General features: G+C 43.8%; 1 protein-coding gene across 1 annotated transcript in view; it reads left to right on the forward strand.

The window, feature by feature from the left end:
- LOC311145668 (phospholipase B1, membrane-associated-like) overlaps positions 1 to 24,548 on the forward strand; it is a gene marked incomplete at both ends in the record, with an annotated part of 147,455 nt that overhangs the window by 122,617 nt on the left and 290 nt on the right. The window contains 5 exons of the mRNA XM_084181931.1: positions 9,633 to 9,727; positions 20,464 to 20,545; positions 20,967 to 21,071; positions 22,527 to 22,622; positions 22,779 to 22,853. Coding sequence (XP_084038057.1) covers positions 9,633 to 9,727; positions 20,464 to 20,545; positions 20,967 to 21,071; positions 22,527 to 22,622; positions 22,779 to 22,853 — 453 coding nt within the window. The remainder of the gene's footprint in view (positions 1 to 9,632; positions 9,728 to 20,463; positions 20,546 to 20,966; positions 21,072 to 22,526; positions 22,623 to 22,778; positions 22,854 to 24,548) is intronic.

Below are 24,548 nucleotides of genomic sequence, written 5' to 3' on the forward strand. Positions count from 1 at the left end.
GACAATGTTTGCAAACACAGAAAGGGGTCTATTAATTCCAGAGATCAGTCTCAAACCTGCCCCACGCTAATTGCTGGACTTTCACATAGAGGTTACTAGGTCACACCCATTTCAAACCACATTTGAAAAAAAAAAATGTGGCTTGTTTATCAAGTGTTCTGCCTTGCAATAATAAATAAACTCAGCAAAAAAGTAACATCCCTTTTTCAGGACCCTGTCTTTCAAAGATAATTTGTAAACATCCAAATAACTTCACAGATCTTTAAAGGGTTTAAACACTGTTTCCCATGCTTGTTCAATGAACCATAAACATTTAATGAACATGCACCTGTGGAACGGTCGTTAAGACACTAGCAGCTTACAGACGGTAGGTAATTAAGGTCACAGTTATGAAACTTAGGACACTAAAGAGGCCTTTCTATTGACTCGGAAAAACACCCAAAAAAAGATGCCCAGGGTCCCTGCTCATCTGCGTGAACGTGCCTTAGGCATGCTGCAAGGAGGCATGAGGACTGCAGATGTGGCCAGGGCAATAAATTGCAATGTCCGTACTGTGAGATGCCTAAGACAGCGCTACAGGGAGACAGGATGGACAGCTGAGTGTCCTCGCAGTGGCAGACCACGTGTAACAACACCTGCACAGGATCGGTACATCCGAACATCACACCTGCAGGACAGGTACAGGATGGCAACAACAACTGCCCGAGTTACACCAGGAATGCACAATCCCTCCATCAGTGCTCAGACCGTCCGTAATAGGCTGAGAGAGGGCTTGTAGGCCTGTTGTAAGGCAGGTCCTCACCAGACATCACCAGTAACAACGTTGCCTATGGGCACAAACCCACCATCGCTGGACCAGACAGGACTGGCAAAAAGTGCTCTTCACTGACGAGTCGCAGTTTTGTCTTACCAGGGGTGATGGTCGGATTCGCGTTTATCGTCAAAGGAATGAGCATTACACCGAGGCCTGTACTCTGGAGCGGGATCGATTTGGAGGTGGAGGGTCCGTCATGGTCTGGGGTGGTGTGTCACAGCATCATCGGACTGAGCTTGTCATTGCAGGCAATCTCAACGCTGTGCGTTACAGGGAAGACATTCCTCCTCCCTCATGTGGTACCCTTCCTGCAGGCTCATCCTGACATGACCCTCCAGCATGACAATGCCACCAGCCATACTGCTCGTTCTTTGCGTGATTTCCTGCAAGACAGGAATGTCAGTGTTCTGCCATGGCCAGCGAAGAGCCCTGATCTCAATCCCATTGAGCACGTCTGGGACCTGTTGGATCGGAGGGTGAGGGCTAGGGCCATTTCCCCCAGAAATGTCCGGGAACTTGCAGGTGCATTGGTGGAAGAGTGGGGTAACATCTCACAGCAAGAACTGGCAAATCTGTTGCAGTCCATGAGGAGGAGATGCACTGCAGTACTTAATGCAGCTGGTGGCCACACCAGATACTGACTGTTACTTTTGATTTTGACCCCCCCTTTGTTCAGGGACACATTATTCAATTTCTGTTAGTCACATGTCTGTGGAACTTGTTCAGTTTATGTCTCAGTTGTTGAATCTTATAATGTTCATAAAAATATTTACTCATGTTAAGTTTGCTGAAAATAAACGCAGTTGACAGTGAGAGGACATTTCTTTTTTTGCTGATTTACCTCAAAATAACTAATAATTTAAAACAGCAAATACTTACCTAGGTTTTGATTAAAACAAAAACAAGAACATGCAATTTAGTACGTTAATGGTATTTACTAACATAATATAATTGTGTTGTAGGCTACTTTACCCTAGAATTGGGGTTATGGCTAGGGTTACTGTCTGTTCAGGGTTACAGATACGGTTAGGGTTAAGGCTAAAATAGGTTATACCTAACTTTTTTAAGGGATATACCTAGGGTTAGGTTAGCGGAAGGTTTCGGTTTCTATTTTTTTCGGCAAAAAACAGTATGTGTTTATACCTCTTTTGCTCTCTTGCTCCTCCCCGTGGCCATCTGTGGGTACTACATACTTCATTCACGATACTCACTGGGTTCATAATCTGACGTAGCAACTGCGTCAGAATTACAAATCAATGAGCTAGACCCACCCATTTGGTTTGCAACTCAGTGAACCTGCATAGCATATGGTCAATTTGATGCCTACAAATGAACAGATTTCGATGCATATCAAATTACCCAGCAGCCATTTAGAAACAACAAAAATCATCAAACAAAATGTTTTTTCTTTATTAAAAATTGTATTCTGCCAGTTTAAATGGGCAACATCTTGAAAAAGAGGACAGGGACACGGGTTCAGTTTAGGTTTTACACCTTCTCCTGGAAAAATATGGTAAACCATGACCAGAAAATGTTTCATTTTTGAAGGGTAGGAGCCAGCCATCTCTGCCACTGTGGGTTACCACAATGTGTACCCAGGTGGCACTAAGTAGCTGTGTTAATATTAAGTTACCTGAGATAAGCCTTCAAGGTTTATGTGGGTAAATCTCATTGCTAACAATAGCGAAGCTGGCATTATGATGCAGAACAATGGACTGGGAATAGAACATTTGGAATATGAGTTGGTGCCTGTGCTCAATAGAACTCATATGAGCTGGCAGGGTGAAAAATGTCCTAAAATAAGGCCTGTTTTTTTGTGATTACTTCAAAACTATGGCAAGCAGCTGGGACATATGGTAATATTATGAAACTTGGCTCCATGGTGGATGGAATTAACTAGTTCTTATCAGAAAAAAGCGTTGTTAAAAATGTCATGTGTCAAGCCTAATATAGGTAGAAGCAGCTAACTAGCTTAGCTGCTAGCAATCCCTACTAGCTAGCTAACAACCACATCATGAATAGTGACAAAGCCATGGACAGAAATGACTCATGCTTGTGAAATAATCAGTGCATGTATTACTGTTATAGTAAAGTGCCCTAGTAGTTCCATTGAGATTGGGAGAAATCTGTCCATAATAAAGCGCTACCTTCTTAACAGCACTATCAACAAGGCAGGTCCTACAGGCCATAGTTTTGTCGCACCTGGACTACTGTTCAGTCGTGTGGTCAGGTGACACAAAGAGGGACAATTGCAATTGGCTCAGAACAGGGCAGCACGGCTGGCCCTTGGATGTACACAGAGAGGAAACATTAATAATATACATGTCAATCTCTGCTGGCTGAAAGTGGGGGAGAGATTGACATCATCACTGCTTGTGTTTATGAGAGGTGTTGACATGTTGAAAGCACAGAGCAGTCTGTTTGAACGACTGGCACACAGCCCAGACACCCTCTTCACAGTCCCCAAGTTCAGAACAGACTATGGGAGGCGCACAGTACTACATAGAGCAATGACTACATGGAACTCTATTCCACATCAGGAAACTGATGCAAGCAGTAGAATCAGATTTTTTTTTTTAACAGTTAAAAATACACCTTATGGAACAGCGGTTACTGTGAAGCAACACAAACATAGGCAAACATACAATCAAATTGTATTTGTCACATACACATGTTTAGCAGATGTTATTGCGGGTGTAGCGAAATGCTTGCGCTTCTAGCTCCGACAGTGCAGTAATATCGAACATGTAATATCTAACAATTTCACAACATATACCCAATACACACAAAACTAGTAAGGAATGGGATTTAAGAATATATACATATATGGACAAGCAATGACAGAGCGGCATGGACTAAGATACAGTAGAATATTGTAGAATAGAATGCAGTATATATATAGGCAGCAGCAGCCTCTAATGTGCTAGTGATGGCTATTTAACAGTCTGATGGCCTTGAGATAGAAGCTGTTTTTCATTCTCTCGGTCCCAGCTTTGATGCACCTGTACTGACCTCGCCTTCTGGATGATAGCGGGATGAACAGGCAGTGGCTCGGGTGGTTGATGTCCTTGATGATCTTTTTGGCCTTCCTGTGACATCGGGTGCTGTATGTGTCTTGGAGGGCGGGTAGTTTGCCCCCGGTAATGCGTTCGGCAGACGGCACCACCCTCTGGAGAGCCCTGCGGTTGTGGGCGGTGCAGTTGCCGTACCAGGCGGTGCTACAGCCCGACAGGATGCTCTCAATTGTGCATCTGTAAAAGTTTGTGAGGGTTTTAGTTGCTAAGCCGAATTTCTTCAGCCTCCTGAGGTTGAAGAGGGTCTGTTGCGCCTTCTTCACCACACTGTCTGCGTGGGTGGACCATTTCAGTTTGTCGGTGACATGTACGCCAAGGAATTTGAAGCTTTCCACCTTCTCCACTGCGGTCCCGTCGATGTGGATAGGGGGGTGCACCCTCTGCTGTTTCCTGAAGTCCACGATCATCTCCTTTGTTTTGTTAATGTTGAGTGAGAGATTATTTTCCAGGCACCACACTCCCAGAGCCCTCATCTCCTCCCTGTAGGCTGTCCCGTCATTGTTGGTAATCAAGCCTACGACTGTTGTGTCGTCTGAAAACTTGATGATTGAGTTGGAGGAGTGCTTGGCCACGCAGTCATGGGTGAACAGGGAGTACAGGAGGGGGCTGAGCACGCACCCTTGTGGGGCCCCAGTGTTGAGCGGCCCATCAGGAAATCCAGGACCCAGTTGCACAGGGCGGGGTTCAGACCCAGGGCCTCGAGCTTAATGATGAGCTTGGAGGGCACTATGGTGTTGAATGCTGAGCTATAGTCAATGAACAGCATTCTTACATAGGTATTCCTCTTGTCCAGATGGGATAGGGCAGTGTGCAGTGTGATGGCGATTGCATCGTCTGTGGGAAAGGGAGAGATTGAATATGTCCATGAACACACCAGCCAGCTGGTCTACACATGCTCTGAGGACGCGGTTAGGGATGCCGTCTGGGCCGGCAGCCTTGCGGGGGTTAACATGCTTAAATGTCTTAATCACGTCGGCCATGGAGAAGGAGAGGCCACAGTCCTTGGTAGTGGGCCTCGTCAGTGGCACTGTGTTGTCCTCAAAGCGGGCGAAGAAGGTATTTAGCTTGTCTGGAAGCAAGACGTCGGTGTTGGCGACGTGGCTGGTTTTCCTTTTGTAGTCCGTGATTGTCTGTAGACCCTGCCATATACATCTTGTGTCTGAGCCGTTGAATTGCGACTCCACTTTGTCTCTATACTGATTATTTGCCAGTTGAATTGCCTTGAGTGAGTAGTACTACAGATGGATGTACATGTGTTGTAGATAGGTGGTAGTGGAGAAGGGGCCTGAGGTCACACACAATGTATGCGCACATGACTGTAAGTCGCTTTGGATAAAAGCGTCTGCTAAATGGCATATTATATTATTATAGTGTGTTGTGAAATTGTAATGTTTTTAAAATGGTATAACTGCCTTAATTTTGCCGGTCTCCATTAGCCACGGCAGCAGCTAATGGGGATCTATAATAAATACAAATACATTGTGCGTTTCCAAATCCTGAATCCATCCATAGTATTTCTATTTGACTTGGTTTGCTGCAGCCTTCCTGGCGGGCAGTCTGGATATCCAAGTGTATGTGCTAAGCATTGGCTGAGCTGGCAAATCAGCTGTTTTTGACCGGTATACACCAAAACCACTCTGATGTTTCCTAACAGGCCGAGAAGGGTCACAGAGAAAAGCTGCTTTTTAACATCCATAAATATAATTTTTTATTCATATTGTAATTCATTTTAGGTATTCTCTATATACAGTATTTCAATAAAGAGCTATTAGCAGCATCATTTAGCGGATTTAGTTGATTTTGAGTTCTCAAACCAGTGAGCATGCCAACATTCGTCATCAATTGCTATTTGGAGTTATTTACAATGAAAGAGGTGGGAATTTGTTCCCTTGTCATATAATTGCTACAGTCATTATGAATACAGCATTAAAAATAGTTTAAAAATAGTAAACATTTTGGTCCTGAGGCAAAACCAGTTGAGAACAACTGGTTTGACAAACATCCATCTGTAGTACTAGTCTTTTAATATTTTACATTTACTGATAGAACTGACTCTAAATCTAACCGCCAAGATATGTTATGTACAGTGAGGGAAAAAAGTATTTGATCCCCTGCTGATTTTGTACGTTTGCCCACTGACAAAGAAATGATCAGTCTATAATTTTAATGGTAGGTTTATTTGAACAGTGAGAGACAGAATAACAACCAAAAAAAATCCAGAAAAACGCATGTCAAAAATGTTATAAATTGATTTGCATTTTAATGAGGGAAATAAGTATTTGACCCCCTCTCAATCAGAAAGATTTCTGGCTCCTAGGTGTCTTCTATACAGGTAACGAGCTGAGATTAGGAGCACACTCTTAAAGGTTTGTTACCTGTATAAAAGACACCTGTCCACAGAAGCAATCAATCAATCAGATTCCAAACTCTCCATCATGGCCAAGACCAAAGAGCTCTCCAAGGATGTTAGGGACAAGATATTATACCTACACAAGGCTGGAATGGGCTACAAGACCATCGCCAAGCAGCTTGGTGAGAAGGTGACAACAGTTGGTGCGATTATTCGCAAATGGAAGAAACACAAAATAACTGTCAATCTCCCTCGGCCTGGGGCTCCATGCAAGATCTCACCTCATGGAGTTGCAATGATCATGAGAACGGTTATGAATCAGTCCAGAACTACACGGGAGGATCTTGTCAATGATCTCAAGGCAGCTGGGACCATAGTCACCAAGAAAACAATTGGTTACACACTACGCCGTGAAGGACTGAAATCCTGCAGCGCCTGCAAGGTCCCCCTGCTCAAGAAAGCACGTATACAGGCCCGTCTGAAGTTTGTCAATGAACATCTGAATGATTCAGAGGAGAACTGGGTGAAAGTGTTGTGGTCAGATGAGACCAAAATCGAGCTCTTTGGCATCAACTCAACTCGTCGTGTTTGGAGGAGGAGGAATGCTGCCTATGACCCTAAGAACACCATCCCCACCGTCAAACATGGAGGTGGAAACATTATGCTTTGGGGTTGTTTTTCTGGTAAGGGGACAGGACAACTTCACCGCATCAAAGGGACGATGGACTGGGCCATGTACTGTCAAATCTTGGGTGAGAACCTCCTTCCCTCAGCCAGGGCATTGAAAATGGGTCGTGGATGGGTATTCCAGCATGACAATGACCCAAAACACACGGCCAAGGCAACAAAGGAGTGGCTCAAGAAGAAGCACATGAAGGTCCTGGAGTGGCCTAGCCAGTCTCCAGACATTAATCCCATAGAAAATCTGGGGAGGGAGCTGAAGGTTCGAGTTGCCAAACATCCGCTTCGAAACCTTAATGACTTGGAGAAGATCTGCAAAGAGGAGTGGGACAAAATCCCTCCTGAGATGTGTGCAAACCTGGTTGGCAACTACAAGAAACGTCTGACCTCTGTGATTGCCAACAAGGGTTTTGCCACCAAGTACTAAGTCATGTTTTGCAGAGGGGTCAAATACTTATTTCCCTCATTAAAATGCAAATACATTTATAACATTTTTGACATGCGTTTTTCTGGATTTTTTTGTTGTTATTCTGTCTCTCACTGTTCAAATAAAACTAACATTACAATTATAGACTGATCATGTCTTTGTCAGTGGGCAAACGTACAAAATCAGCAGGGGATCAAATAATTTTTTCCCTCACTGTATGTCCATTACATGAAATCCAAATAGAAAAAATCAGTTTAAATTACAGGTTGTAATGCAACAAAATAGGAAAAACGCCAAGGGGAATGAATACTTTTGCAAGGCACACACACACACACACACACACACACACACACACACACACACACACACACACACACACACACACACACACACACACACACACACACACACACACACACACACACACACACACAGTACCAGTCAAAGGTTTGGATACACCTACTCATTCCAGGGTTTTTACATTTACATCATTTAGCAGACGCTCTTATCCAGAGCAACTTACAAATTGGTGCATTCAACTTATGCTAGCCAGTGGGACAACCACTTTTTTTTTTTTTCTTTTTTTTGTGTGGGGGAGAGGAGGTAGAAGGATTACTTTATATATTTTTCTTTATTTTTACTTTTTTCTACATTGTAGAATAATAGTGAAGACATCAAAACTATGAAATAACACATATGAAATCATGTAGTAACCAATAAAGTGTTAAACAAATCAAAATATAGTTTATATTTGAGATTCTTCAAATAGCCACCCTTTGCCTTGATGACAGCTTTACACACTCTTGGCATTCTCTCAACCAGCTTCACCTGGAATGCTTTTCCTACAGGTTTGAAGGAGTTCCCACATATTCTGAGAACTTGTTGGCTTCTTTTCCTTCACTCTGCCGTCCACCTCATCCCAAACCGTCTCAATTGGGTTGAGGTCGGGGGATTGTGGTGGCCATGTCATCTGATGCAGCACTCCATCACTCTCCTTCGTGGTCAAATAGCCCTTACACAGCCTGGAGGTGTGTTAGGTCCTTGTCCTGTTGAAAAACAAATGATAGTCCCACTAAGTCCAAACCAGATGGGATGGTGTATTGCTGCAAAAATGCTCTGGTGGCCATGCTGGTTAAGTGTCACCAGCAAAGCACCATAACACCTCCTCCTCCATGTTTTACGGTGGGAACTACACATGCGGAGATCATCCGTTCACCGACACCGCGTCTCACAAAGACTCGGCGGTTGGAACCAAAAATCTCAAATGTTTCTCCAGACCAAAGGACAGACTTCCACTGGTCTAATGTCCATTGCTCGTGTTTCTTGTCCCAAGCTGTTCTCTTCTTCTTATTGGTGTCCTTTAGTAGTGGTTTCTTTGCAGCAATTCGACCATGAAGGCCTGATTCACACAGTCCCCTCTGAACAGTTGATGTTGAGATGTGTCTGTGACTTGAACTCTGTGAAGCATTTATTTGGGCTGCAATTTCTGAGGCTGGTAACTCTAATTAACTTATCCTCTGTAGCAGAGGTAACTCTGGGTCTTCCTTTCCTGTTGCGGTCCTCATGAGAGCCAGTTTAAGGCATAGCGCTTGATGGTTTCTACGACTACACTTGAAGAAACTTTCAAAGTTCTTGAAATGTTCCCGAATTGACTGACCTTCATGTCTTAAAGTAATGATGGACTGTCGTTTCTCTTTGCTTATTTGAGCTGTTCTTGCCATTATATGGACTTGGTCTTTTACCAAATAGGGCTATATTCTGTATACCCCCCCTACCTTGTCACAACACAACTGATTGGCTCAAACGCATTAAGAAAATCCATAAATTAACTTTTAAGAAAGCACACCTGTTAATGGAAATCATTCCTGGTGACTACCTCATGAAGTTGGTTGAGAGAATGCCAAGAGTGGGCAAAGCTGTCATCAAGGCAAAGGGTGGCTATTTGAAGAATCTCAAACATAAAATATATTTTGATTTGTTTAACACTTTTTTTGGTTACTACATGATTCCATATGTGTTATTTCATAGTGTTGATGTCTTCACTATTATTCTACAATGTAAGAAATAGTAAAAATAATGAAAAACCCTTGAATGAGTAGGTGTGCCCAAACTTTTGACTTGTAGTGTATATATAATCAAATTATGAATGTGAAACAGTCAGAATTTCACATTTTTTAAGGGTGTATTTTCACGCATATCTGTTTGACCGTTTAAAAATAAAAGCAATTTTTCTAGCCATGTTGTCTCTTAACATCATTGCTGTTGTTTTTCTGTCTGTGATCCCAGGTGCCCAGGGTGTTGGTTAATGTTCTGGAGATCTTACAGATTGATGGCCTCCGCAGGATCAAGAGGAACAGTATAGGCTGCAGCCTTTTACAAAAGTATGCATGTTCATCAGTTAACCTGTCAATCTATTGTCAATAACATTGAAGTTTACTCTGTTATTCAGTCGATTAGCCTATTGTTATATTTGCATATTTGTTGTGGATTATACTACTGTATATCACAAATTAACTAACGATTGCACCCAAATGGCGTCAGAGGGGATGGCTGCCGTTTTACGGGCTCCTAACCAATTGTGCTATTGTGTGTTTTTTCGCGTAATTTGTAAAGTATTTTGTACATAATGTTTCTGCCACCGTCTCTTCTGACCGAAAAGAGCTTCTAGATATCAGAACAGCGATTACTCACCTCGTACTGGACAAAGATTTTTTCTTTAACGAGTCGGACACGAAGGATTTACTTCAGACACCCGACATGGCCCAAATCCCTGTCATTCGCATGAAGAAGAGACAGAGATATCGAGGAATTAGGTTGGGGTGCCTTGTAAGGATCCGACGGCGAGTGGATAATCTGCCTCTACCATCAGTCCTATTAGCCAACATACAATCATTGGATAATAAAATGGACGAGCTACGATCAAGACTATCCTAACAACGGGACATTAAAAACAGTAATATCTTATGTTTCACAGAGTCTTTGCTGAATGACGATATTGAAAACATACAGCTGGCTGGGTTTTCGGTGTATCGGCAAGATAGAAAGGCTACCTCCGGTAAGACAATGGTTGGCAGTCTGTGTATATTTGTAGATAACAGCTGATGCACAAAATCAAATTTTAAGGAAGTCTCGAGGTTTTGCTCGCCTGAGGTAGAGTATCTGATGATAAGCTGTAGACCACACTATTTATCAAGAGAGTTTTCATCTATATTTTTCGTAGCTGTCTATTTACCACCACAAACCGATGCTGGCACTAAGATCGCACTCAACAAGCTGTATAAGGCCATAAGCAAACAAGAAAATGCTCATCCAGAGGCGATGCTCCTAGTGGCCAGGGACTTTAATGCAGGGAAACTTAAATTTGTTGTACCTAATTTCTACCAGCATGTTAAATGTGCAACCAGAGGGGAAGAAAAACTCTAGACCACCTTTACTCCACACACAGAGATGCGTACAAAGCTCTCCCTCGCCCTCCATTTGGCAAATCTGACCATAATTATATCCTCCTGATTCCTGCTTACAAGCAAAAACTAAAGCAGGAAGTACCAGTGACTCGCTCAATACAGAAGTGGTTAGATGACGCAGATGCTAAGCTACAGAACTGTTTTGCTAGCACAGACTGGAATATGTTCCGGGATTCTTCCGATGGCATTGCGGTGTACACTACATCAGACACTGGCTTCATCAATAAGTGCATCGATGACGTCGTCCCCACAGTGACCGTACGTACATACCCCAACCAGAAGCAAGGGATTACAGGCAACATCCGCACTGAGCTAAAGGGTAGAGCTACCGCTTTCAAGTAGCGGGACTCTAACCTCCGACGAACCATCAAACAGGCAATGCGTCAATACAGGACTATGATTGAATCGTACAACACTGGCTCCGACGCTCGTCGGATGTGGCAGGGCTTGCAAACTATTACGGACTACAAAGGAAAGCACAGCCGCGAGCTGCCCAGTGACACGAGCCTACTGGACAAGCTAAATGACTTCTATGCTCGCTTCGAGGCAAGCAACACTGAAGCATGCATGAGCGCATCAGCTGTTCCGGACAACTGTGTGATCATGCTCTCCGTAGCCGATGTGAGTAAGACCTTTAAACAGGTCAACATTCACAAGGCCAGATTACCAGGATGTGTACTCTGAGAATGCGCTGACCAACTAGCAAGTGTCTTCATTGACATTTTCAACATGTCCCTGGCTGAGTCTGTAATACCAACATGTTTCAAGCAGACCACCATAGTCCCTGTGCCCAAGAACACTAAGGTAACCTGCCTAAATGACTACCGAGCCGTAGCACTCACGTCTGTAGCCATGAAGTGCTTTGAAAGGCTGGTCATGGCTCACATCAACACCATTATCCCAGAAACCCTAGACCCACTCCAATTTCCCACCTGGGAAAAAGGAACACCTACTTCCTTACACAGGAAGTGGCACAGGTCCTAATCCACTGGCTATCATAAGGTGAATGCACCAATTTGTAAGTCGCTCTGGATAAGAGCGTCTGCTAAATTACGTAAATGTAATGTAAATGTAAATATTTGAGAATGCTATTCATTTACTACAGCTCAGCGTTCAACACCATGGTGCCCTTAAAGCTCATCACTAAGCTAAGGACCCTGGGATTAAACACCTCCCTCTGCAACTGGATCCAGGACTTCCTGACGTGCCACCCCCAGGTGGTAAGGGTAGGTAATAACACATCCACCACACTGATCCTCAACACTGGGCCCCCTCAGGGGTGTGTGCTCAGTCCCCTCAGGTATTCCCTGTTCACCCATGACCGCATGGCCAGGCACGACTCCAAAACCATCATTAAGTTTGCCGACGACACAACAGTGGTAGGCCTGATCACCGACAACAATGAGACAGCCTATTCACCCTCAGGAGACTGAAAAGATTTGGCATGGGTCAGATCCTCAAAAAGTTATACAGCTGCACCATCGAGAGCATCCTGACTGGTTGCATCACCACCTGGTATGGCAACTGCTCGGCCTCCGACTGCAAGGCACTACAGAGGGTAGAGCGTACGACCCAGTACATCACTGGAGCCAATCTTCCTGCCATCCAGGACCTCTACCAGGTGGTGTTCAAGGAAGGCCCTAAAAATTGCCAAAGACTCCAGCCACCCTAGTCATAGAATGTTCTCTCTGCTACCGTACGGCAAGCGGTACCGGAGCGCCAAGTCTAGATCCAAAAGGCTTCTTAACAGCTTCTACCCCCAAGCCATAAGACTCTTGAACAGCTTTTAAAATGGCTATACGGACTATTTGCATTTCCCCCCACCCATACCACTCCATCTTTTACGCTGCTGCTACTCTCTGTTTATTATCTATGCATAGTCAGTTTACCTCTACCTACATGTACATATTACCTCAATTACCTCGACTAACATGTACAGGTAACCCCTGTATATAGCCTCGCTACTGTTATTTTATTGTTGCTCTTTAATTATTTTTTATTTCAGTTTATTTTAGTAAATACTTTCTTAACACATATTTTTCTTAAAACTGCATTGTTGGTTAAGGGCTTGTGAGTAAGCATTTCACTGTAAGGTCTAAACCTGTTGTATTCAGCACATGTGAGAAATAAAATTTGATTTGATTCTATTATTCACTAAGGGGCCTATTCAGACTTGACATACTGTTGACTTAACATTGACTTAGGTAAAACAAATGTTGACTTTATTGACTTAAGTCCATGTTTAAAAAAAAATTTAAATCATATTTTCTTTGCCACATGCGCCGAATACCTTACAGTGAAATGCTTACAGTACTTACAAGCCCTTAACCAACAATGCAGTTTTAAGAAAAATAAGTGTTAAGTAAAAAATAGATAAGTAAAAAATCAAAAGATAACAAATAATTAAAGTGCAGCTCTAAAATAAAATAACATTAGGGAGGCTATACAGTGGCTTGCGAAAGTATTCCCCCTCCCCCCTTTTTTTCCTATTTTGTTGCCTTACAACCTGGAATTAAAATGGATTTTTTGGCGGTTTGTATCATTTGATTTACACAACATGCCTACCACTTTGAAGATGCAAAATATTTTTTATAGTGAAACAAACAAGAAATAAGACAAAAAAATTGAAAACATGAGCGTGCATAACTATTCACCACCCCCAAAGTCAATACTTTGTAGAGCCATCTTTTGCAGCAATTACAGCTGCAAGTATCTTGGGGTATGTCTCTATAAGCTTGGCACATCTAGCCACTGGGATTCTTGCCCATTCTTCAAGGCAAAATTGCTCCAGCTCCTTCAAGTTGGATGGGTTCAGCTGGTTTACACCTATCGTTAAGTCATACCACAGATTTTCAATTGGATTGAGGTCTGGGCTTTGACTAGGCCATTCCAAGACATTTAAATGTTTCCCCTTAGACCACTCAAGTGTTGCTTTAGCAGTATGCTTAGGGTCATTGTCCTGCTGGAAGGTGAACCTCCATCCCAGCCTCAATCTCTGGAAGACTGAAACAGGTTTCCCTCAAGAATGTCCCTGTATTTAGCACCATCCATCATTCCTTCAATTCTGACCAGTTTCCCAGTCCCTGCCAATGAAAAAAAAAAACATCCCTACAGCATGAACTGCAACCACCATGCTTTACTGTGGGGTTGGTGTTCTCGGGGTGATGAGAGGTGTTGGGTTTGCACCAGACATAGCGTTTTCCTTGATGGCCAAAAAGCTCAATTATAGTCTCATCTGACCAGAGTACCTTCTTCCATATGTTTGGGGAGTCTCCCACATGCCTTTTGGCGGACACCAAATGTGTTTGCTTATTCTTTTCTTTAAGCAATGGCTTTTTTCTGGCCACTCTTCCGTAAAGCCCAGCTCTGTGGAGTGTGCAGCTTAAAGTGGTCCTATGGACAGATACTCTAATCTCCGCTGTGGAGCTTTGCGTGTCGTTCAGGGTTATCTTTGGTCTCTTTGTTGCCTCTCTGATTAATGCCTTCCTTGCCTGGTCCGTGAGATTTGGTGGGCGGCCCTCTCTTGGCAGGTTTGTTGTGGTGCCATATTCTTTCCATTTTTTAATAATGGATTTAATGGTGCTCCGTGGGATGTTCAAAGTTTCTGATATTTTTTAATAACCCAACCCTGATCTGTACTTCTCCACAACTTTGTCCCTGACCTGTTTGGAAAGGTCCTTGGTCTTCATGGTGCCGCTTGCTTAGTGGTGTTGCAGACTCTGGGGCATTTCAGAACAGGTGTATACAGTTGAAGTCGGAAGTTTACATACACCTTAGCCAAATACATTTCAACTCAGTTTTTCACAATTCCTGACATTTAATCCCAGTGAAAATTCCCTGTTTTAGGTCAGTTAGGATCACCACTTTATTTTAAGAATGTGAAATGTCAGAATAATAGTAGAGAGAATGATATATTTCAGCTTTTCTTTCCTTCATCACATTCCCAGTGGGTCAGAAGTTTACATACACTCAATTAGTATTTGGTAGCATTGCCTTTAAATTGTTTAACATGGGTCAAACGTTTTGGGTAGCCTTCCACAAGCTTCCCACAATAAGTTGGGTGAATTTTGGCCCATTCCTCCTGACAGAGCTGGTGTAACTGAGGTTTGTAGGCCTCATTGCTCGCACACGCTTTTTCAGTTCTGCCCACAAATGTTCTATAGGATTGAGGTCAGGGCTTTGTGATGGCCACTTCAGCACCTTGACTTTGTCCTTTAGCCATTTTGCCACAACTTTGGAAGTATGCTTGGGGTCATTGTCCATTTGGAAGACCCATTTGCTACCAAGCTTTAACTTCCTGACTGATGTCTTGAGATGTTGCTTCAATATATCCACATAATTTTCCTTCCTCAAGATGCCATCTATTTTGTGAAGTGCACCAGGCCCTCCTGCAGCAAAGCACCCACACAGCATGATGCTGCCACCCCTGTGCTTCACGGTTGGGATGGTGTTCTTCGGCTTGCAAGCTACCCCCTATTTTCCTCTAAACATAACGATGGTCATTATGGCCAAACAGTTCTATTTTTGTTTCATCAGACCAGAGGACATTTCTCCAAAAAGTACGATCTTTGTCCCCATGTGCAGTTGCAAACCGTAGTCTGGCTTTTTTATGGCGGTTTTGGAGCAGTGGCTTCTTCTTTGCTAAACAGCCTTTCAGGTTATGTCGATATAGGACTTGTTTTACTGTGGACATAGATACTTTTGTACCTGTTTCCTCCAGCATCTTCACAAGGATTGATTTGCACTTTTCGCACCAAAGTACGTTCATCTCTAGGAGACAGAACGCGTCTCCTTCCTGAGCGGTATGACGGCTGCGTGGTCCCATGGTGTTTATACTTGCATACTATTGTTTGTTCAGATGAACGTGGTACCTTCTGGCATTTGGAAATTGCTCCCAAGGATGAACCAGACTTGTGGAGATCTACACATTTTTTTGAGGTCTTGGCTGATTTCTTTTGATTTTCCCATGATGTCAAGCAAAGAGGCACTGAGTTTGAAGGTAGGCCTTGAAATACATCCATAGGTACATCTCCAATTGTCTCAAATTATGTCAATTAGCCTATCAGAAGCTTCTAAAGCCATGACATCATTTTCTGTACAATGCAAATAGTCCGGGTAGCAATGATTAGCTGTTCAGTAGTCTTATGGCTTGGGGGTAGAAGCTGTTAAGCCTTTTGGACCTAGACTTGGCGCTCCGGTACCGCTTGCCGTGCGGTACCAGAGAGAACAGTCTATGACTAGGGTGGCTGGAGTCTTTGACAATTTTTTGGATCTTCGTCTGACACCGCATGGTATAGAGGTCCTGGATGGCAGGAAGCTTGGCCCCAGTGATGTACTGGGCTGTACGCACTACCCTCTGTAGTGCCTTGAGGTTGGAGGCCGAGCAGTTACCATGTGATGCAACCTATCAGGATTTCTCTCGATGGTGCAGCTGTATAACTTTTTGAGGATCTGAGGACCCATACCCAATCTTTTCAGTCTCCTGAGAGGGAATAGGCTTTGTCGTGCCCTCTTCACGACTGTCTTGGTGTGTTTGGACCATGATAGTTTGTTGGTGATGTGGACACCAAGGAACTTGAAGCTCTCAACCTGTTCCACTACAGCCCCATCAATGAGAATGGGGGCGTGCTCAGTCCTCTTTTTTTCCTGTAGTCCACAATCATCTCCTTTGTCTTGATCACGTTGAGGGAGAGGTTGTTATTCTGGCACCACACGTCCAGGTCTCTGACCTCCTCCCTATAGGCTGTCTCATTGTTGTCAGTGAAAAGGCCTACCACTTGTGTCGTCAGCAAACTTAATGATGGTCGTGCCTGGCCATGCACAGGGAGTACAGGAGGGGACTGAGGACGCACCCCTGATGGGCCCCCGTGTTGAGGATCAGCGTGGCAGATGTGTTGTTACCTACCCTTACCACGTGGGGGCGGCCCGTCAGGAAGTACTGGATCCAGTTGCAGAGGGAGGTGTTTATTCCCAGGGTCCTTAGCTCAGTGATGAGCTTTGAGGGCACTATGGTGTTGAACGCTGAGCTGTAATCAATGAATAGTATTCTCACGTAGGTGTTCCTCTTGTCCAGTTGGGAAAGGGCAGTGTGGAGTGCAATAGAGATTGCGTGATCTGTGGATCTGTTGGGGTGGTATGCAAATTGGAGTGGGTCTAGGGTTTCTGGGATAATGGTGTTGATGTGAGCCATGACCAGCCTTTCAAAGCACTTCATGGCTACAGACGTGAGTGCTACGGGTCGGTAGTCATTTAGGCAGGTTACCTTAGTGTTCTTGGGCACAGGGACTATGGTGGTCTGCTTGTAACATGTTGGTATTACAGACTCAGCCAGGGACATGTTGAAAATGTCAGAGAAGACACTTGCCAGTTGGTCAGCGCATGCTTTGAGTACGCGTCCTGGAAATCTGTCTGGCCCTACGGCCTTGTGAATGTTGACCTTCTTAAAAGTCTTACTCACATCGGCTACAGAGAGCGTGATCACATAGTCATCCGGAACAGCTGATGCTCTCATGCATGCTTCAGTGTTGCTTGCCTCGAAGCAAGCATAGAAGTGATTTAGCTTGTCTGGTAGGCTCGTGTTACTGGGCAGCTCGTGGCTGTAATAGTTTGCAAGCCCTGCCACATCCGACGAGCGTCGGAGCCGGTGTAGTACGATTCAATCTTAGTCCTGTATTGACTCTTTGCCTGTTTGATGGTTCGTCAGCGGGCATAGTTGCATTTCTTATAAGCATCCGGGTTATAGTCCCGCTCCTTGAAAGCGGCAGCTTTAGCTCAGTGTGGATGTTGCCTGTAATCCATGGATTCTGATTGGGGTATGTACGTACGGTCACTGTGGGAACAACATCATCAATGCACTTATTGATGAAGCCAGTGACGGATGTGGTGTACTCCTCAATGCCATCGGAAGAATCCCGGAACATATTTCAGTCTGTGCTAGCAAAACAGTCCTGTAGCTTAGCATCTGCATCATCTGACCACTTCCTTATTAACAGAGTCACTGGTGCTTCCTGCTTTAGTTTTTGCTTGTAAGCAGGAATCAGGAGGATATAGTTATGGTCAGATTTGCCAAATGGTACGCGTCTCTGTGTGTGGAGTAAAGGTAGTCTAGAGTTTTTTCGTGCCAGCATCAGTTTGTTGTGGAAAATAGACAGCTACGAAAAATATAGATGAAAACTCTCTTGGTAAATAGTGTGGTCTACAGCTTATCATGAGATACTCTACCTCAGGCGAGCAATACCTTGAGACTTCCTTAATATTAGATTTTGTGCACCAGCTGTTGTTTACAAATATACACAGACCGCCAACCCTTGTCTTACCAGAGTCAGACGTTCTATCCTGCTGATGTAGCGTATATCCCACCAGCTGTATGTTATCCATGGGAGGGAGATTACTCGCTCGCCGTCGGATCCTTACAAGGCACCCCGAACTACGTCCACGATATCTCTGTCTCTTTCTCATGCTAATGATGGAGATTTGGGGCTTGTCGGAGTGTCTGTAGACTATCCTTCGCGTCCTACTTGTTGAAGAAAAAATCTTCGTCCATTACGAGGTGAGTAATAGCTGTCCTGATATCCAGAAGCTCTTTTTGGTCATAAGAGACGGTGGTAGAAACGTTATGTACAGAATAAATTACAAATATCGCGAAAAAACAACCATAAAAGCACAATTGGTCAGGGGGCCGTAAAACGTCAGCCATCTCCTCCGGCGCCATTCTGAACATATTGACTTAAGTCTACTTACAGTGCATTCAGAAATTATAATAATAATAATAATAATATGCCATTTAGCAGACGCTTTTATCCAAAGCGACTTACAGTCATGCGTGCATACATTTTTCAGACCCCTTCACTTTCTCCACATTTTGTTACGTTACAGCCTTAATCTAAATGTATTTTGTTTAAATGTCCTCATCAATCAACACACAATACGCCATAATGACAAAGCAAAAAGCATTTTATTTTTTATATATACATACAATACCTGTCAAAAGTTTGGACACCTACTCATTCAAGGGTTTTTCTTTATTTGTACTATTTTCTACATTGTAGAATATTAGTGGAGACATAAAAACTATGAAATAAGTGTTACGACTTCCTCCGAATCTGCCTCCTCTCCCTGTTCGGGCAGGCTTCGGCGTTCGTCGTCACCGGCCTTTTAGCCACTTCTGCTCCATATCTCATCATTCTATTTGTTTTGTCTTGTCTATTACACACACCTGGTTCATATCCCCTCATTAGTCCGTGTATAAGTGTTCCCTCTGCCCCTTTGTCCTTGTGGGTGATTGTTTATTGTGAGGAGATAGTTGCTCGGTTGAGCTCAGTGCCTGTTTGTTCCAGTGTGCCTGTTTTGCGCACTGGATTGGTTAACGCTGTATTACGGAATAAACTCTGTATACAGTGATATACCCTCCTGCGCCTGACTCCTTCAAATCACGCATCACAATCAGTAGGTGTATCCAAACTTTTGACTGGTACTGTATATGAAATATCACATTTACATAACTATTCAGACACTTTACTCAGTACTTTTTTGAATACATGAGGTTGGTGGCACCTTAAACTCGATCCTGACTAGTCTCCCAGTCCCTGCCGCTGAAAAACATCCCCACAGCATGATGCTGCCACCACCATGCTTCACCGTAGGGATGGTATTGGCCAGGTGATTAGCGGTGCCTGGTTTCCTCCAGATGTGACGCTTGGCATTCAGGCCAATGAGTTCAATCTTGGTTTCATCAGACCAGAGAATCTTGTTTTCCATGGTCTGAGAGTCCTTTAGGTGCCTTTTGGCAAACTCCAATGGGGCTGTCATGTGCCTTTTACTGAGGAGTGGCTTCCGTCTGGTCACTCTACCATAAAGGCCTGACTGGTGGAGTGCTGCAGAGATGATAGTCCTTCTAGAAGGTTCTCCCATCTCCACAGAGGAACTCTGGAGCTCTGTCAGAGAGATCATCGGGTTCTTGGTCACCTCCCTGACCAAGACCCTTCTCCCTCGATTGCTCAGTTTGGCCGGGCGGCCAGCTCTAGGAAGAGTCTTGGTGGTTCCAAACTTCTTCCATTCAAGAATGATTGATTGAGGCCGCTGTGTTCTTGGGGACCTTCAATGCTGCAGATATTTTTTGGTACCCTTCCCCAGATCTGTGCCTCGACCTAATCCTGTCTCGGATCTCAAGGACAATTCCTTCGACCTCATGGCTTGGTTTTTGCTCTGACATGCACTGTCAACTGTGTGTGCCTTTCCAAATCATGTCCAATCAATTGAATTTACCACAGGTTGATTCCAATCAAATTGTAGGATCATCAATGGAAACAAGATGCACCTGAGCTCAATATCGAGTCTCATAGCAAAGGGTCTGAATACTTATGTAAATAATGTATTTCCGTTTTTTATTTTTAATACATTTGTAAAAATGTCTAAACCTGTTTTCGCTTTGTCATTTTGGTGTATTGTGTGTAGATTGATGGGCATTTTTATTTATTTAGAATACTTTCCTAATGCACTGTGTCTTAAGTCTGAAAGGGGTCCTAAATTATTAACTGTTCAATCAGTCAACTTATCAATTAGTTCAAGATGAACACACAGTACAGATTCCAGAGCTCACAATGAAACATTCCTTAAGACAGCAGTAGTCCAAAGTCCTCCTTGTTGTGTCTCAGGAACGTCTGTCCTTGCTTCATAATACCGGGAGAGGACTCACTGGAGCTGTCTGAGATCAAACGGATCAATCGGGAATTCCAGGTCAGTGAACTTGAAGAATGGAGACATGAATTGCTTACACACATATTTTGGTCCTACACAGGTCAGGGTGTATATTATATAATTGTTATCATATATTTGGACACACCTTGGTCAGGAATCTATCGAAGACGCACTACAGCAGAGGTCACTACAGCTGACAATGCGGCTTTTTCAAAGGCGTTCGCGGCGATCACATTCATGGTAAACGCAGGGTAAACGCTCAAGCGTAAATTACCTTTAACAGGCTGTTATAGTGCTCTGCGCTATTGCCCGCCTTGAATTTAATCCAGGCACTTGTCTTTACAACTAAGGCATTACTTCATTTTGTTATACAAATACATTCATGTAAGATTAAAAGGCAATGAGCTTGTATAATTGTATCCAGTTTATTGTTTGTTGAAACTGTTTTTACGCCCCTCAGGATGAGACAGAGAGTCTGGTCTATGGGGGTCGCTATGACAACCGTGAGGACTTTACTGTGGTCCTCCAACCCTACTTCCGAAACTCCATCGTCCCTTTGAACTCAGTAAGTGTATGTTCAGGGTTTATCTACAGTAATTGTGGCCAGTACTGAAAGTTTCACAGACATTCAAACGGCTGTAGGTCATCAGCATCTTTCGGCTGCATTGCTCATAATCAACGTGTGTAGGTACTTACATATTGATATGCTACACTATATATACAAAAGTATGTGGACACCCCTTCAAATTAGAGGATTCGGCTATTTCAGCCACACCCGTTTCTGACAGGTGTTTAAAATCAAGCACACAGCCATGCAATCTCCATAGACAAACATTGGCAGTAGAATGGCCCGTACTGAAGAGCTCAGTCACTTTCAACGTGGCACCGTCATAGGATGCCACCTTTCCAACAAGTCAGTTCGTCATATTTCTGCCCTTCTAGAGCTGCCCCGGTCAACTGTAAGTGCTGTTATTGTGAAGTGTAAATGTCTAGGAGCAACAACGACTCAGTCGTGACGTGGTAGGCCACACAAGCACACAGAATGGGATTGCCGAGTGCTGAAGCGCATAGCACGTACAAATTGTTTGTCCTCAGTTGCAACACTCACTACCGAGTTCCAAACTGCCTCTGGAAGCAACGTCAGCACAAGAACTGTTCGTTGGGAGCTTCATGAAATGGGTTTCCATGGCCGAGTAGCCGCACACAAGCCTGAGATCACCATGCGCAATGCCAAGAGTCGGCTGGAGTGGTGTAAAGTTCACCGCAATTGGACTCTGGAGCAGTGGAAACGCGTTCTCTGGAATGACAAATCACGTTTCACCATCTGGCATTCCGATGGACGAATCTGGGTTTGGCAGATGCCAGGAAAACGCTATTGCCCAATGCATAGTGCCAACTGTAAAGTTTGGTGGAGGAGGAATAATGGTCTGGTGCTGTTTTTCATGGCTCGGGCTAGGCCCCTTAGTTCTAGTGAAGGGAAATATTAACGCTACAGCGTACAATTACATTCTAGACGATTCTGTGCTTCTAACTTTGTGGCAACAGTTTGGGGAAGGCCCTTTCGTGTTTCAGCATGACAATGCCCTCGTGCACAAAGCGAGGTCCATACAGAAATGGTTTGTCGAGATCGGTGTGGAAGAACTTGACTGGCCTGCACAGACCTCAAACCCATCGAACATCTTTGGGATAAATTGGAACACCGACTGCAAGCCAGGCCTAATCGCCCAACATCAGTGCCCGACCTCACTAATGCTCTTGTGGCTGAATGGAAGCAAGTCCCCGCAGCAATGTTCCAACATCTAGTGGAAAGATGAGTGAAGAAAACAAGATTCCCAGAAGAGTGGAGGCTGTTATAGCAGCAAATGGGGGACCAACTCCATATTAATGCCCATGATTTTGGAATGAGATGTTTGACGAGCAGGTGTCCACATACTTTTGGTAATGTAGTGTATTTGACTGTGCAAAACTGTAAAGATTACTCAAGTAATGGCTTGAGTTCGATATATGTTCTCTCTCTCAGGAAGGTAAGCCGGACATTACTTACTTCTCCGTGGACTGTTTTCACTTTAGTGAGCAGGGACATGCTGAAATGGCCATTGCACTATGGAATAACATGGTGAGTCTGGTTAGGGAACTGATGATTGAGTAATCACTGCATGTGCTTGGGTAGAAAGGGCACCTTTGGTACTTTATTGGGTTGGTACATTTTTGTGACAACAGTACAATGGTAGGTGGAAGCCTTAGTCATGTTTCATTGTTGTTTCATTTGCAGTTGGAGCCAGTGGGCCAAAAGCAGACCCACAATAACTTCACATATGACCGCAGCAAGATTCAGTGCCCCATAGAGGTAGGATGTTACCACTGTACAACAGTCACACATTGTAACACTCAGTTATTTTTATATAAAATATAAACGCAACATGTAAAGTATTGGTCCCACGTTTCATGAGCTGAAATAAAAGATCCCAGAAATGTTCCATACGGCAAAAAATATTATTTCTCAAACAATTTGAGCACAAATTTGTTTACATCCCTGTTAGTGAGCATTTCTCCTTTGCCAAGATAATCCATCCACCTGACAGGAAGTGGCATATCAAGAAGCTGATTAAACAGCATGATCATTTCACAGGGGAAAATAAAAGGCCACTTTAAAATGTGCATGTTTTGTTACACAACACAATGCCACAGATGTCTCATGTTTTGAGGAAGCGTGCAATTGGCATGCTGACTGCAGGAATATCCACAATTTCTCTAGCATAAGCCGTTTCCAACATCATTTTAGAGAATTTGGCAGTATGTCCATCCGGCCTCACAACCACAGACCGCATGTAACTACGCCAGCCCAGGACCTCCACATCCGGCTTCTTCACCTGTGGGATCGTCTGAAACCAGCCACCTGGACAACTGATGAAACTGAGGAGGATTTCTGTCTGTAATAAAGCTCTTTTGTGGGGGAAAAACTCATTCTGATTGGCTGGGCCTGGCTCGCAAGTGGGCCAAGTGGGTGGGCCTATACCCTCCCAGGCCCACCCTTGGCTGGACCCCTGCCCAGTCATGTCGAATACATAGATTAGGGCCCAATGAATTTATTCAATTGACTGATTTCCTTATATGAACCGTAACTCAGTAAAATCGTTGAAATTATTGCATGTTGCGTTTATATTTTTGTTCAGTATATATCCTAATACTATCCTGTACTGGCTATATATAAAAAATAATTTAACATGCCTGCTACTGTAAGGGTGCCTTCAAGCCAAAGCACATGAAAAGTATGTCAGTATGTGGTGGGGAAGAATTATAAGATAGAAATGCTGTTCTACGTTTTAAATTGGTTGACGGATACGTCTATTCTGTTGGGCAGTGCAACACAAAACTAGGCCCTCCCCCAACGTACTTCTCTCACTGAGGGTAAATTCAATTAAGCTGACCCGGGTTGCACTGGGCTATGGCCCGTCACGTGACTGGGTGAAGCCGGTGAGGGAAGCACGCCCTGCTCAGATCTAACAATAATCTGTGCCGCTCGGTCATATTTTCAACTAGGCAGCATAATGCATTGCTCAGAAACATACACCTCTTTTTCATAAAATATATGTTTGAATTTTCCAAGTAGTTTTCATTGGGAAGGCATATAAAGTGTTTTTATAAAAAGCCATCACTTTTGCATGTGAAAACATACAATCCTGTCATTACTACACGTGCTTTACCTAGGTCACTTTTGTTTTGAGCCGACTTTAGCTGTCGACCAGAAGGGGGCATCCGGCTCAAACCCGGGAAGCAGCCCGGTTCCAAAACGAATGCAATCACTTTTCACCCGGGCCATTTTAATCGAATCCTCTCATTGAAAAGCAATGAGTTGCTGCATTTTTTACACATCAATTTGTCTGGATTATTCTGATGTATTCTGACTTTGAACTTCAGGTTAGCTGAAGCCACATAGCTTGAGAAAATGTAGACTTTATTGAGCCCTTTTATCCATCAATGATTTGTCATGTAGCAGTATGTCAAGTCTTTTACTGCAGTCACTGTCCCACAAAACCAAATG

This window comes from Coregonus lavaretus (genome assembly GCF_964263955.1).
Source record: "Coregonus lavaretus genome assembly, chromosome: 18".
NCBI lineage: Eukaryota > Metazoa > Chordata > Actinopteri > Salmoniformes > Salmonidae > Coregonus > Coregonus lavaretus.